Source organism: Gossypium raimondii, chromosome 8, assembly GCF_025698545.1.
Source record: "Gossypium raimondii isolate GPD5lz chromosome 8, ASM2569854v1, whole genome shotgun sequence".
In the NCBI taxonomy this organism is placed as follows: domain Eukaryota; kingdom Viridiplantae; phylum Streptophyta; class Magnoliopsida; order Malvales; family Malvaceae; genus Gossypium; species Gossypium raimondii.
In genome coordinates, this window is record NC_068572.1 from 5,320,841 (window position 1) to 5,334,307 (window position 13,467).

The following is a 13,467-nucleotide window of genomic DNA, read 5'->3' on the forward strand; positions in this document are numbered from 1 at the left end:
TTCTTAAGATCTTCGAATCTTGTGGTTTTGTTCTCCCAAATTAACACACAAATATTTTAAAGAATGCGACTCTCTCTCTCTTTTTGAAGATAAAATGTCAGAAAAGTTATCTATATCTGTAATTTGGGGCCATAACTGTAATATATACATTTTGCACATTAACCTTAATTTCTAATCAATCCATCATCAATTAGAATTTAGTTACTAGAGTATTTGCACATATTTGACTCATAATTTATTTAATAACGAAGCCCAATAAGCCTTAATCAAATTAGATCACTTTTAATTTGAGCTAGCATTTTAGGATAGTAAATAATAATATGCAATTATTCTTATTATAGATGTGATATCCATATTTTCCCAACAAAACACAAAAAATATATTTTCCATCTTTCTATTTTTTCATCCTTTAAATTTTCTATTTTTAAAATCCTTATATATAAAATTTATATCTTTTTATTTTCAAAACTTTAAATTTTCTAATTTCTTTCCATTTTGTCCTTTAGTCCATTAACATATGGGTGGTCAACAAATATAATAAAAATAGATGGATAATCAAATGAGATAAATATTAAAATTATACATGAATTTTTATTTAATGTGCAATACTATATATAAAGTTTAATTTTATGTAATTTTGTATATGATATTCTGACTTAATTCAATTTTTACAAATCCTTATTATTATCAATATACATCATTTTATGTTTACATATTACAGAAAAATAATTATACTTATCTAATATAAAAATAAATTTATATATTTATTTTAAATGTGAATGATTGAATTAAAATCAAAATCAAAATTTTACGTATACATTTGTACCAAAATCAAAGTTTATGTTTATAATTGTACAAAATCAAAGTTAATGTATCAAATTGCACATTGAATTAAAGTTCATGTATATAGGTTGATATAGTTAAAATCGACAATAAGTCCTTGTATTCTTCACAAATTCAAAATTTAGTCCTTATACTTTTATTCCAAAAATTTAGTTCTTCATTTTTCAGATTTTAAAATTTAGATTCAATTGCTAACACTGTTAAAATTATATTATTAAAACATAATTTTTAGTTACATGTGTATCATATCAATATTTTTTATTTTAAAATATCTCACCAATAAATAAATAATAATAATTTCATAGTGTGAAGAGTAAATAGATTTATGGGAAATTTTAACATTTTGATATTTATCCCTAATCAAATGCTAACTTTTCATAATGGGGTTTGATTAAAATGAAAAATCAGCTTATTAAAAACTAGCCAATGGCATTTCTAAGGGGGTCGACATTGGGTGCTCATCAAGCTAACAGGTTCGCTGGCGTGGAGAATATAGGGATTGTAAAGGTTTTTAAAGCTTCGACATTCATTCCGCCGTATCTGAACAATGGCTAGCGGTGGTACCAACCAGCAACCAACCGCCGCCTACAAACCCTACCGTCACCTGAAAACGCTAGCTGGCCACCAACGCGCCGTATCCTGTGTCAAATTTTCCAACGACGGTACCCTCTTAGCCTCCGCCTCCCTTGACAAAACCCTAATTATTTGGTCCGCCTCGACCCTCTCCCTCCTCCACCGCCTCGTCGGCCACTCGGAAGGCATATCAGACCTCGCCTGGTCCTCCGATTCTCACTACATCTGCTCCGCCTCCGACGATCGCACCCTTCGCATCTGGGATGCACGACCCCCGTTCGATTGCCTCAAGATCCTCAAGGGACATTCCGACTTCGTCTTTTGCGTGAACTTCAACCCGCAGTCGAATCTCATCGTCTCAGGCTCCTTCGACGAGACGATTCGCATTTGGGAGGTGAAAACCGGCAAGTGCTTGAGGGTAATCCGAGCCCACTCCATGCCGGTGACGTCGGTTCATTTTAACCGCGACGGTTCGCTGATTGTATCAGGCAGCCACGACGGGACATGCAAGATTTGGGCCGCCAAAGAAGGTACTTGCTTGAAAACCCTAATCGACGACAAAGATCCCGCCGTCTCGTTCACCAAATTCTCCCCCAACGGGAAATTCATTCTGGTCGCAACCCTCGACAGCACTCTTGTAAGTTAAAAAAAAAAAAACATTCTTTTAACCTTTCAAAATCAAACCGAATCCGATTGAGATTTTAGAAATTACCCCTAATTCCTCTTGATTTTGATTGCAGAAGCTGTGGAATTATTCAACCGGTAAGTTTCTGAAAATTTATCAAGGACATACAAACAGAGTTTACTGTATAACATCAACATTCTCGGTTACGAGTGGGAAGTACATCGTTAGTGGATCAGAGGATAAATGTGTTTATCTATGGGATCTTCAATCCAGAGCCATGATTCAGAGACTCGAAGGCCATTCGGATACTGTTATATCCGTGACTTGCCATCCCGTTGAGAATAAAATCGCCTCTGCTGGGCTTGACGGGGATCGAACAATTAGGGTTTGGGTTCAAGATGCTTGAATTCGCCATTAAATTCAATCTGTTTGCCCCCACCTTTGTTTCCCACACCATAAATGATTTTCTAATAACATGAACTCCCAGAAATTTATGAATATTGAATCAACAAAATTCTATAATCATCTAATATTCAGACTCCCTATGATGAAAAAAACTAAAGCTTTTAGAAATCAACTTTCATTTGCTTTAGCTAAGGAAAATTTGTCAAATTAATAGTTATAGGTAAAATGTAGTTGGAATTTTAATCATTTGATTAACAATTTTGGGATATTTTAGATTTTGAATTCAGTTACTATTTGAACGTATTTGAATTTACTTTTATGGGTTTCCATATATTGACTATTTGGATTGATGAATATATAAATATTGAGTTCGGTCTTAGTTTTTTGATTTTGTTGTATTTAAAATTATGGGATCTAATTTTAGTTACACCTTTTAAATATTAATTACTAGCTTCCTTATCTTGCAGATGAGTAATCGAAATAAGCTTTTGTTTGCCTCCTCAAATAATCTTCTGGTCTAAATTTTCAAATAGAACCAAAACAAATGGTTAACAAGTTTGTTTGTTGTAAGGTGAAACATGGTGTGCATTGTTCTTGTGGCGGCAAACATTTAACTAATCGAGGTAGACTCTGATCGTCTTAATGCATACTTAGAAGGCTGTAACTAAAAATGCAAGAACGATGACTATGGCAAAGCCTATTGAGGGGTGAAGTGCGATCGGTGATTGTGGTGTCAAGGAGGTTGCAACTAAGTTCAATATTTTATTACCATTTAAATATTATGGGATCTAATTTTAGTTACACTCTTTAAATATTAATCACTAGATTCTCTATCTTCAAATAACTTCGTCTAAATTGTCAAATAGAAAACAAAACAAATGGGCAGCAAGTTCGTTGTAAGGTGAATTATGATGTGCATTGTTCTCGTGGCGGCAAGCATTCAGTCAATGAGGCAGACTCCGGTCGTTTCATGCATGCTTTGATGGTTGTAACAAAAAATGCAAGAACAATGACTGGCAAAACCTATGAAGAGGTGAAGTGCGATGCTAATTGTGATGCCAAGGAGATTGCAACCAAGTTAAATATTATTGTGGGATCTAATTTCAATTACACCCTTTATATATTGATCACTAAATTCTCTATCTTGCCTATGAGTAGCCAAAATAAGTTTTTGTTTGTCTTCTCAAATAGCTGTTTAAATTTTAAAATAGAAACCAAAAGAAACGGCCAACAAGTTTGTTGGAAGGTGAATTATGGTGTGCATTGCTCTCGTGGTGGCAAGCATTCAGCCAATCGAGGCAGACTCCAATCGTTTCGATGCATGCTTCAAAGGTTGTAATAAGAAATATAATAACGATGATTATGACAAAGCCTTTTAAGAGGTGAAGTGAACTGCTGATTATGATGCGAAGCAAGATGCAACTAAGTTCAATATTGTCATTTAGTTAATTCCACAATTTCCATCAACGAAGATTAATGCCTCTAATGCTTCTTAGTTCAATCAAATTTATGTTCTTTATTGCATAATATAAATTTGGTGTTAGTTAATTAGCTGCTCAATTTTATTTTGATATTTTATTCATCTCTAAAAATTTTCCTTCCATCTTTTTTTCTATTCAACATTAAACCTATAGTCGACCGGGCTGAATCTTGAATATGGAATTCAACGATGTAAATTTGGGAGCAAATTGTTGCAACCAAAATTACTATTTAATAATTAGAAAATAATTTTCCTTTATTTTTTTAATCAACACAAAATCTAAATAAATATTTGTATAAGTCTTGTAAACATTGAATTTATTATGCCATAGTTAATTATTTTTAGGTCTAATTATAATTTTTTTACTCTACGGTAAAGAAGAAATTAGTTTATTTACTTTAATTTGTCGAATTTGATCTTTATACTCTCGAAAATTTAAAATTTACTCAAGTTGTCGTTAACACATGAACTATTAATTTTTGCTAATCTGTTACATATAAATGGTTGAACAGTTAATTTTTGCTATTTCTTTACATATAAATTGTTGAATTATTGATTAGCGATTTAACAGATTTTAAAAAACAAAGTTTAAAAATGTTATCCAATTGAATTAATTTTACACAAACCCCTAGTAATGAAAGTATTTTTTATTAATTTTATGCTATGAATTTTGTAATGAAAATTTAAAATCAGTGCATAATTATTTACTTTACTAAAAAACCAATAAATCAATTCGTTTTTTTCCCTCTTGTTTAAGAAAATTGAAGGGGACTCTTCTTTTTTTGAGCCCAAACTTAAAACCAAACGGGCCCCCAATTCCTTTATTTTCTTTTTCTATGCGGCTTCCTTTAAAGAACATTCGTGCAGTGTCGACTTCACTTGTATCATTTTACCGTGCGAATTTCTATGACCCTTGCTTAGTTATGGCTTCCAACTTCACTTTGTTATTGTATGTTTTCAGCTTTACCCTTTAATGAAGAAGGGTGTTTATTCATTTTTCTTTTACGCAAAAAGTATGATCAGTTTGGTTATGTCTTTGATTTATTTGATAAAATGCCTCATCGAGAATCAGACTGCAAGTGAAGAACAGCATGCAGGAAACTCTCCATCATTCACTTCCAGTTTCTAGCTCACCTGCATTGTTTCTCTGTGCCAATTTTGATGACCCTTAATAATGACTGTCAGCTTGACTTCTACACTGTAAGTTTTTAGCAGTTCCTAGCAAAAGTGTCATCAGTTGGTTTATGTCTTTGATTTATTTGATAAAATGTCTCTGAGAGAAGTAGACTGCTGCTCTCTATCTTCTTCTTGCATGAAAGTTAAACCTGTTATTTTCTATAAATCGATTAAATATGATTAACCCTTTTCTTCGTATAGAAATGCTGATTGAGTCCTTGCCATGTTGCACCTTTTTTTGTATGGTTCTTAAACGTAGAAGTTAGGTTTATATTCATTTGAACTCTCTTTAAGTCAGTTCAAGGTTTTTTTTCAGTCTATTAGGTTTCTCAGAAAATCTACTAACATTGCAGGTTCTGATCCTTGTTAACATTTTATTTCTGGGAAATTGCTTGCCAAGAGGAAAATGAGACGTTCAACCGCGTCAGTCTCCCCTTCCTTTTTATCTGCCTTACTTTCTTGTAGGCATTTTAGTGTTGCTAGGATTTGCAGATGCCCATCTCCTGTTCATGGGAGTTATAGGTGGGTTTGTGGGATTTCCGACTCGTTGTCAAACAATACACTAAACGCATCTTCAAGTTCTCCTAATAGGTTGATGCTATTTTCAACAATGGCTGGTACAATCTTGGTCCAGGCTCGAGACCCAGCCAAACTAAATATGGAAATACTTAATGCAATTGATGAACGAAGATATATAGATACATGGAAGCTGTATGAACAGCACATGCAGATGGAAGGGTTTCCTCGAAAATCTGTTGTGAACAGACTTCTGACAGGTTTTGTGGAAAGCCTTGATGTTAAATGGCTTGAGAAGGCTTATGCGATGGTTGAACAAGCCTTTGAGGAGAGTAAACAGAATTTGTTGGAGAAGGAGCCTCTGATATATCTTTCTCTTGGTCTTGCCAAATGCGGTTTGCCGGTTCCTGCATCGACCATTCTGAGAAAATTGGTAGAAACTGAACAATTTCCTCCTGTAACTGCCTGGTCAGCCATCTTGGCCCACATGTCACAAACAGCTCCCGGTGCTTACCTAGCTGCTGAATTGATTCTTGAGATAGGTTATTTGTTCCAGGATGGGAGGGTGGACCCCCGTAAGAAGAGTAATGCACCATTGATTGCTATGAAGCCTAATACTACCGCTTTCAACATTGCTTTGGCCGGGTGCCTTTTATTCTGCACAACAAGAAAAGCAGAGCAGCTCCTTGACATAATGCCTCGAATTTGTGTAAAAGCTGATGCAAACTTACTGATTGTAATGGCACATATATATGAAAGAAATGGGCGAAGGGAAGAGCTGAAGAAACTTCAGAGGCACATAGATGAAGCTTGTAACTTAACTGATATTCAGTTCCGACAGTTTTATAATTGCTTGCTTACATGCCATTTAAAATTTGGTGATCTTGATTCTGCCTCTAATATGGTCTTGGAAATGCTACGGAAAGCAAAGGATGCGCGAAATTCTCTTGCTGTTGCTACGCTTGTGCTTGAAACTGCTAGAAATGATAACAGAGCCTTTACTGCACGTATTTCTGGGCCAAATCTGAGCCAAAATGAACCAGAGGGATCACATAAGGACAGATTAATAGAGCACCAGATTATATCTTATGATGAGTTCTCTAGAGACAGAAATTTTGTTAAAATTGGAAATGAGGCTAAGGAAGTACTTCTTAGTTTGCTAGCTAAGTTGCAGACACAAGTTGAATTGATTACTACTGAACATGGCATTCTACAACCAACAGAAAAAATTTACGTGAAATTGGTTAAGGCTTTCCTTGAAGCAGGGAAGCTCAAGGATTTGGCTCGGTTTCTTATCAAGGCTGAGAAAGAAGATTCCCCAGTTTCCAATGATGATTCGGCATTGGTTCATGTTATCAAGTCATGCATTTCACTTGGGTGGTTAGATCAAGCGCATGACCTCTTGGATGAGATGCGTTTTGCTGGAGTTAGAACCGGTTCTTCTGTATATGCCTCCCTGTTAAAAGCATATTGTAAAGCAAACCGCCTACAAGAAGTGACTTCACTTTTACGAGATGCTCAGAAGGCTGGGATCCAACTAGATTCTAGTTGTTATGACACATTGATACAATCCCAAGTGCTTCGACAGGATACTCAAGGAGCTCTTGATCTATTCAAGGAGATGAAGGAGGCTAAGATACCCAGAGGTGGTAACCCTGAATTCGAGCAGTTGGTCGAGGGATGTGCAGGCAATGCTGAAGCAGGGTTAATGGCGAAGCTCTTGCGAGAAATCAGGGAAGGCCAGAAACTGGATAGTGGAGTACATGACTGGAATAATGTAATACATTTTTTCTGTAAGAAAAGGTTAATGGCAGATGCTGAGAAAGCTTTGGCAAAAATGAGGAGCCTGGGGCATACTCCAAATGCTCAAACCTTCCATTCTATGGTCACTGGATACGCTGCTATTGGAGGAAAATACATCGAGGTAACCGAGCTCTGGGGTGAAATGAAATCACTTGCTTCTTCCGCTACAATGAAGTTTGATCAGGAACTTCTGGATTCTTTGTTATATACCTTCGTGAGGGGCGGATTTTTCATTCGAGCTAACGAAGTTGTCGATATGATGGAAAAAGGAAACATGTTCATTGATAAATACAAGTATCGAACCCTCTACTTGAAGTACCATAAAACACTTTATAAGGGCAAGACTCCTAAATTCCAGACAGAATCCCAGCTAAAGAAGAGGGAAGCTGCTTTGAGTTTCAAGAAGTGGATTGGTTTATGTTAGAAGGAGATTCATTTGGGTGCTACATGTAATTTAGAGCTACAACTGCATTGATGACAATTCGTATATCCATACCAATTTTCATGTTAAGGTATTTTACATTTGTGTCACGAGTTCAATAATATTATAATATTTTTTTAAAAGTTACAACCATTAGAATAAAATCATTTGAAGACTCAAACTTGGACATTAAAATTCTCTGCAATTCTATCAGTGAGCCAAAACTTCATTGATAATTTCTTTTTTAAATTAATAAATATTATCGTAAGAGTATTTAGTTCTTTTGTTTTAATTTAACTAAATAAAATATTATTTCCAATTCTAGCTACATTCATATTTATTTCTTAAAGTACATTTTTTGGATATGTATAAATTTTATTTGTCGAAAAGACATAGTTGACACTAGTGAGCACTGAAAATCCTAATTCTTTGTACTCTATAGTCACAAAAAGGGAGTCGATGCGATGAAATAGGAATTCGATTCATGGATGATTTTTAATAAAGAAGTTGACACTTATGGCTGTTGAATTTAGGCATACTTAAGTTGATTTAAATCCTTTCGCTGGCCTTTTAATTTTATAAAAAATTTATTTTAGTCATTCATTTAATTTTTGTCTCTTTTAACTCTTAAACTTGCATTATTTGTCAAATTATTCCAAAATGAATAAAAAAGTTAACATTTGTTAACTTTACTAACATGACATCCACTTGGTAGTCTAAGTTAGAGGGTTAAATCGAGATAATTTATAAATGTTAAGAGTTAATTTCTTTAGAATTATGACCAAATTAATAGAATGTGTAATATGTGATAGTCTTAATGACACATAATCAAAAGGACAAAAAAAGAAACCAACCCAATAAATTTAGCGACGAATTTAAAATTTTTATAATTGAAACTATAAAATTTTATTGACTATGAGTAACCGCAGTTTACCCAATTAAGTATCATTTCATTTTTCTAGAAGAAAGTAACCTACATAACAGTTGGCTTCATCTAAGTTCATAATCCAATAAAATATACAACATATGAATAAATTTCTACTAATTTATAGCTAATAATTAAATGCTAAATATCATCGGATTTGTTGCTTTGCTGCATAACTGATTAGTAGTATCTTTTTATAAGTCAAAAAGTTCTGTATTTTCCCTCTAATTGAACTAAAAAAAAGGCTCCAAGTTACTTAAAATATGCAAGTCAAATCATTCTTTATTAGTTTGTAATTTGTGAGTCCGTAAATCTGCTGAACTGAACAGCTACTTTTTGATACCAATGGAGGAAGAAAATCGAAAAGCCATGGCAGATAAGAAAAAGAAGGTGAAAAATGGATGTATAGGCTCCATTTTCATGCACGCCGATGGTGTAGATGTGGTTGATGGGTGCAGGCTTCATTGGTGGTGTTGCAGATGGCAGTGTAGCACCATTGATAATATATTTGATTGGCCGAATGTTTTACAATATTGGTTTGGTGGGGCTAGTTCAGCTTCAGCTGCTGGTATGCTCACCCACAACGTTCACCAGGTACCTTGTCATTTGCAAATTATGTTGTGTATATAATCTGGCTAAGATCCTTTTGGTTAATTTGCTTCTATGGCTAACAGGTTGATCTATATTTGGTTTTGACTGCCTGTGGGAGGTGGGTTGGTTCTCTCCTAGGTGATTTTAAAGTTCATATATCCAAGCCCCAACGCTTGTTTCTTTACTTGGGTGATTCTAAGTAAAGAGATTAAAATCCTTGTATTATTTCTTTCCATTTTTTAATTTTCAGACGGATTTTGTTGGACAAGAACAGGTGACAGACAAGCCACAAGAATGAGGACAAGGTATTTGAAAGCTGTTCTAAGACAAGAAGTAGGCTACTTTGATTTGAATATGACAAACACAGCTGAAGTAGTCACAGGCATTGCCAATGACTGTTTCACTATTCAAGAAGTTATAAGTGAGAAGGTTGTAAATGCTTCTAACATATATCTATATATTTGTGTATAGAAGGTTGCTTTGATTGACCTTTTTTGTTATGTCAGGTCCCGACTTTAATAACAAGAGGTGTCACATTTATTGGAACTTGCATAGCAGCTTTTTTGATACTATGGAGACTAGCTATTGTGTTTTTCCCTTTTCTTTCTGCTGCTGCTTCCTACTTTAATATATGGAAAAGTTTCACTATTTCTTACAAGGAGGGTTATGGTGGACTTGAATAAGGCCAACACAGTAGTAGAGCAGGCAATGTCTTGTATAAGAACAGTTTACAACTTTGCCGGCGAAAACAAAACCGTCCGAAGCTTTACGAGGATGTGTAAAGTTGGGGTCGAGGCAAGGTCTAGCTAAAGGCTTGACCGTTGGTAGCAATGGCATTATTTATGCAATTTGGGCTTTCATTACTTATGTTGGAGTTTTTAGAAAAACTTGAAGTGAAAAAAAAAACAACAAAAGCAAGAGGAAAGTAGAAATAATTTCAATGGAAAGTGTGTATTTTATTGAACTAAAATTAGCTAGATTATTTTGTTATAGTAACGGAAGGAAATCTTCAACACTCCTCCTTGCTTTAGTTGCAGCAAATTTCAAGTTTCTCTCTAAGAAACTCAAACTTACTTCTTGCTAGCTCTTTCTAAAAGATGCTAGAGCTTCCACCATGGCAATTGCTTCTTCTACACCTTCCTTATATCTTCCAGCCACGCTCCTTTTAAAGATTCTAACGCATTTCTAAACTTCTTCAACGGACATGTTTCCCTAGTGATGCTGCCTCTCTGAGTCTAGCCTTTGCAGACAACTTAGCAGTAGTAGCTAACCCCTTATCGAATTTATTAGCAAGGTCACGAACAGAGAGGTGACTGTTGCTACAACAACTTACGTGCAACAATCTCTTTCATGGAAACAAAAAAGGATCTCCCTTGACATTAGCAATATGATTATTTGCACCAATTTTGTAATTGGGAAAACGTCTCGAAGGAAATATTACATCAGCTGATACAGCTGAAAGTGCTTTCTTTTGCACAGTATCACTAAAATTTCGACTTACCCTCGTCATTGTTCTGAATCTACTTCAATTGAAAGTTAAAGTGTTGTGAGATCCAACAACATCAATGTGTATCAATTGCAACTTTTCAATAGCTCTCCAAGTTGATTGCTTGAGTGGAAGTCTCGATTGCTTTCCTTGTTGGCAAACACTACAATTTGGAATTTTAGATTCAAAACAAGATAGACTTTGAATCAATTCCTTTCTTTGCAAATTCACAACAACTGCATGATTGAAATGTGCAAGCCTCTAGTGTCACGGGGCTAGACCTTTCGTCTCGCAAACCGTGCGGCCTTAGGCGATCCGTTCGTCCAAACTCGCCTAAGTCAGCCTTTACGCCCAAAAGTGAGGATTCTTTAGAACTCCTCCAAGGCACCAACTTGTATAGCGGAAGCGATTGTGCCAAAAGAAGCTAAGCCAAAGAACAACAGAAAGAGCGCTCGCAAAGTGTTTGAGTAAATGCTCTCAATTCTTATTCACAAAGAATAATGAAACAATTTAGGAGTAAGTACAAATGAGGGGGAGGCTCTCTATTTATAGTTGAGCTCCCCCAAAACCGACGGTCAAGATACAATTACATCGACGGATGAGATTTAACCATATCCCTTAATTTTAGGGATTTACAAGATAAGCCTTATCAAATCTAATCTAATCTTTACAAGATATGATTCCCTCTATCTTCTAAGATTAGTTACCATATTAGCCTAAGTTGCCATCTCTTCGCCATCGGGCCAACCAGCTTCAATCGATGAGCTTTTCCAATATCTCTTTGAATCGGGCATTCTTGTGGGCCAAATGATCCCCATCCGAGCAACAGACCTCCATTGGATGCATTTGGTGCGCTGGTCACGGCTTTGAATCTGCGTCCGTGACATTCTCCCCACCCATTCTCGCAACGTCCTCGTTGCGACTTCAATGGCATCGACTTGATTCGCCTTGCCTCGCCTCGACGCCTTAGCCTTTCCCTTCCTTCGGGACTCTTGCCTTGGCTTATGTCGCTTCTTAACTCGAGCCGTCCTACTCGCTGCATTTACTCTGGTCAACTGTCCCACATGCATCGCTTCCTTTTTCTTGAAGTCTGATGCACCACCCACCTCTCCCATAGGTGGAAGCCTTGTCGATGACTCGGCCAACTCTGACGCTTCACTCAACTTGAGCCTCATTGGTCCCAGCTTCACTGTTTTCATCGCAACTCTTTCCTCTAAGTCCGATGACAAACTCACCTCTTCCTTGGGTGGAAGCCCCTCCGATGACTCACCAAGCTCAGACGTTGCCTTTCTTTTGACTCCGGCTTGCTTTGGACAGTTCCGCAACTCATGCGGACCACGGCACAAGAAGCACTTTACTTGCTTCCTTTTGCTCCTCTTTGCCCTCTTGGCTTCGGCTTTTCCCTTGCTCGAACCAAGCTTCTTGGGCTCCTTGTCTGCTCCATCGTTCCCTTTGATGACAGACTTCTTCGGGCACTTCCGCAACCTATGCGGACCCTGACACAAGAAGCACTCTACTGGCTTCTTCTCGCTTTCGGCCTCCTTGGCTTCGACACCCTTTGCGCTCGAACCAAGTACCAAGGCCTTTCCCACGGCTTCTTCTTAAGCCGGATTCCTCGGACATTTCTTTAACATGTGTGGACCGTCGCAAAGAAAGCATTTCACTTGTCCCTTTTCCTCTTGGGTTTCTTCTTCCCAACTCGTGGTTTCCATTACCACCATTGTCGCCGCTGCCATTGCCATCAACTCTATCTTCCTTGTGATCCCTTTCACATACGCCCCTTTCCTCGGACTTGGAAGACCCAAGCTTGTCTTTCCCTAGACCAAGCTTGACCACGGCCTCAACTACCGTCATGGCTTCCGACAGCTTTTGGACACCTCTTTGTTCCACCTCCTGTTTGACCCACGGCTTCAATCCCTTTTGAAAAGCAAGCAATGCCTCTCTTTCGGTCACCTCTGAAACTTGGAGCATGAGTTCCTTGAACTCTCGAACATACTCCCCCACTGTGCCTCGTTGCGTTATCCCTTGCAACTTTGCCCAAGCTTCTTCCTCGGCAAACTCTGGGTAAAACTGTCCCTTCAATTCGCATTGGAACTCTTGCCACGTCCCAATCTCACCATGCCTTTTATCTGTGGTCCTACCTCGCCACCATAAAAGCGTAATGTCAGTAAGAAACATTGAAGCAGTGTTTACCTTAACCGCATCTTCCACGATGCCTTTGGCACGGAAGTAGTTTTTCATCCTCCACAAGAAATTATCCACATCACATGCAGACCTTGTCCCCACAAACTCTTTCGGCTTTGGGACATCCTCATTCGAAGTCTGATTTGCCACTCCTTTCCCCACTACCGCTTGACACAAGGCCGCTCTCCTCGAGCTTCTATTCTTGTGCTCAAAGCCCTCGTCAGGCCACTGCTTCCTCCTTCAAAGCCATCATCATGGCCTCGAGAGCATCATTCTGTCCCATGACTTATCCTCGTGTGAATTAAACAACTCGTTTACCTTATCCATGGTGGAACCAGAGACATCTTTACATAGTCTCCGGATTGCTCCTCCCGCTTTGCTATGCGATCCTCGAGCCCATCGAGTGCCTCCTTTACATCCTCCATGGAACCTCGAGTTT

General features: G+C 37.3%; 3 protein-coding genes across 4 annotated transcripts; all 3 read left to right on the forward strand.

Annotated features, from left to right (window-relative positions):
- The first annotated feature begins 1,257 nt into the window (after positions 1 to 1,257).
- LOC105790474 (COMPASS-like H3K4 histone methylase component WDR5B) lies at positions 1,258 to 2,563 on the forward strand. Its single transcript, XM_012618084.2, has 2 exons — positions 1,258 to 2,053; positions 2,157 to 2,563. Exons 1-2 carry the CDS (start codon positions 1,391 to 1,393, stop codon positions 2,445 to 2,447), a joined length of 954 nt encoding a protein of 317 aa, XP_012473538.1. The 5' UTR covers positions 1,258 to 1,390; the 3' UTR covers positions 2,448 to 2,563.
- Positions 2,564 to 4,782: 2,219 nt separating this feature from the next.
- Positions 4,783 to 7,985, forward strand: LOC105790475 (pentatricopeptide repeat-containing protein At1g03100, mitochondrial). Its single transcript, XM_012618085.2, has 2 exons — positions 4,783 to 5,126; positions 5,456 to 7,985. The coding sequence occupies exon 2, from the start codon at positions 5,509 to 5,511 to the stop codon at positions 7,843 to 7,845; it is 2,337 nt and encodes a 778-aa protein (XP_012473539.1). The 5' UTR covers positions 4,783 to 5,126; positions 5,456 to 5,508; the 3' UTR covers positions 7,846 to 7,985.
- A 1,141-nt stretch (positions 7,986 to 9,126) lies between these two features.
- LOC128042908 (uncharacterized) lies at positions 9,127 to 9,885 on the forward strand. 2 transcript variants are annotated; one of them, XM_052634322.1, is made up of 3 exons: positions 9,127 to 9,361; positions 9,442 to 9,476; positions 9,633 to 9,885. In XM_052634322.1, the coding sequence occupies exons 1-3, from the start codon at positions 9,137 to 9,139 to the stop codon at positions 9,634 to 9,636; spliced, it is 264 nt and encodes an 87-aa protein (XP_052490282.1). In that variant the 5' UTR covers positions 9,127 to 9,136; the 3' UTR covers positions 9,637 to 9,885. The 2 variants fall into 2 exon arrangements, with proteins under 2 accessions (XP_052490282.1, XP_052490281.1); XM_052634321.1 differs by having other exon boundaries at positions 9,442 to 9,885.
- The last annotated feature ends 3,582 nt before the right edge of the window (positions 9,886 to 13,467 follow it).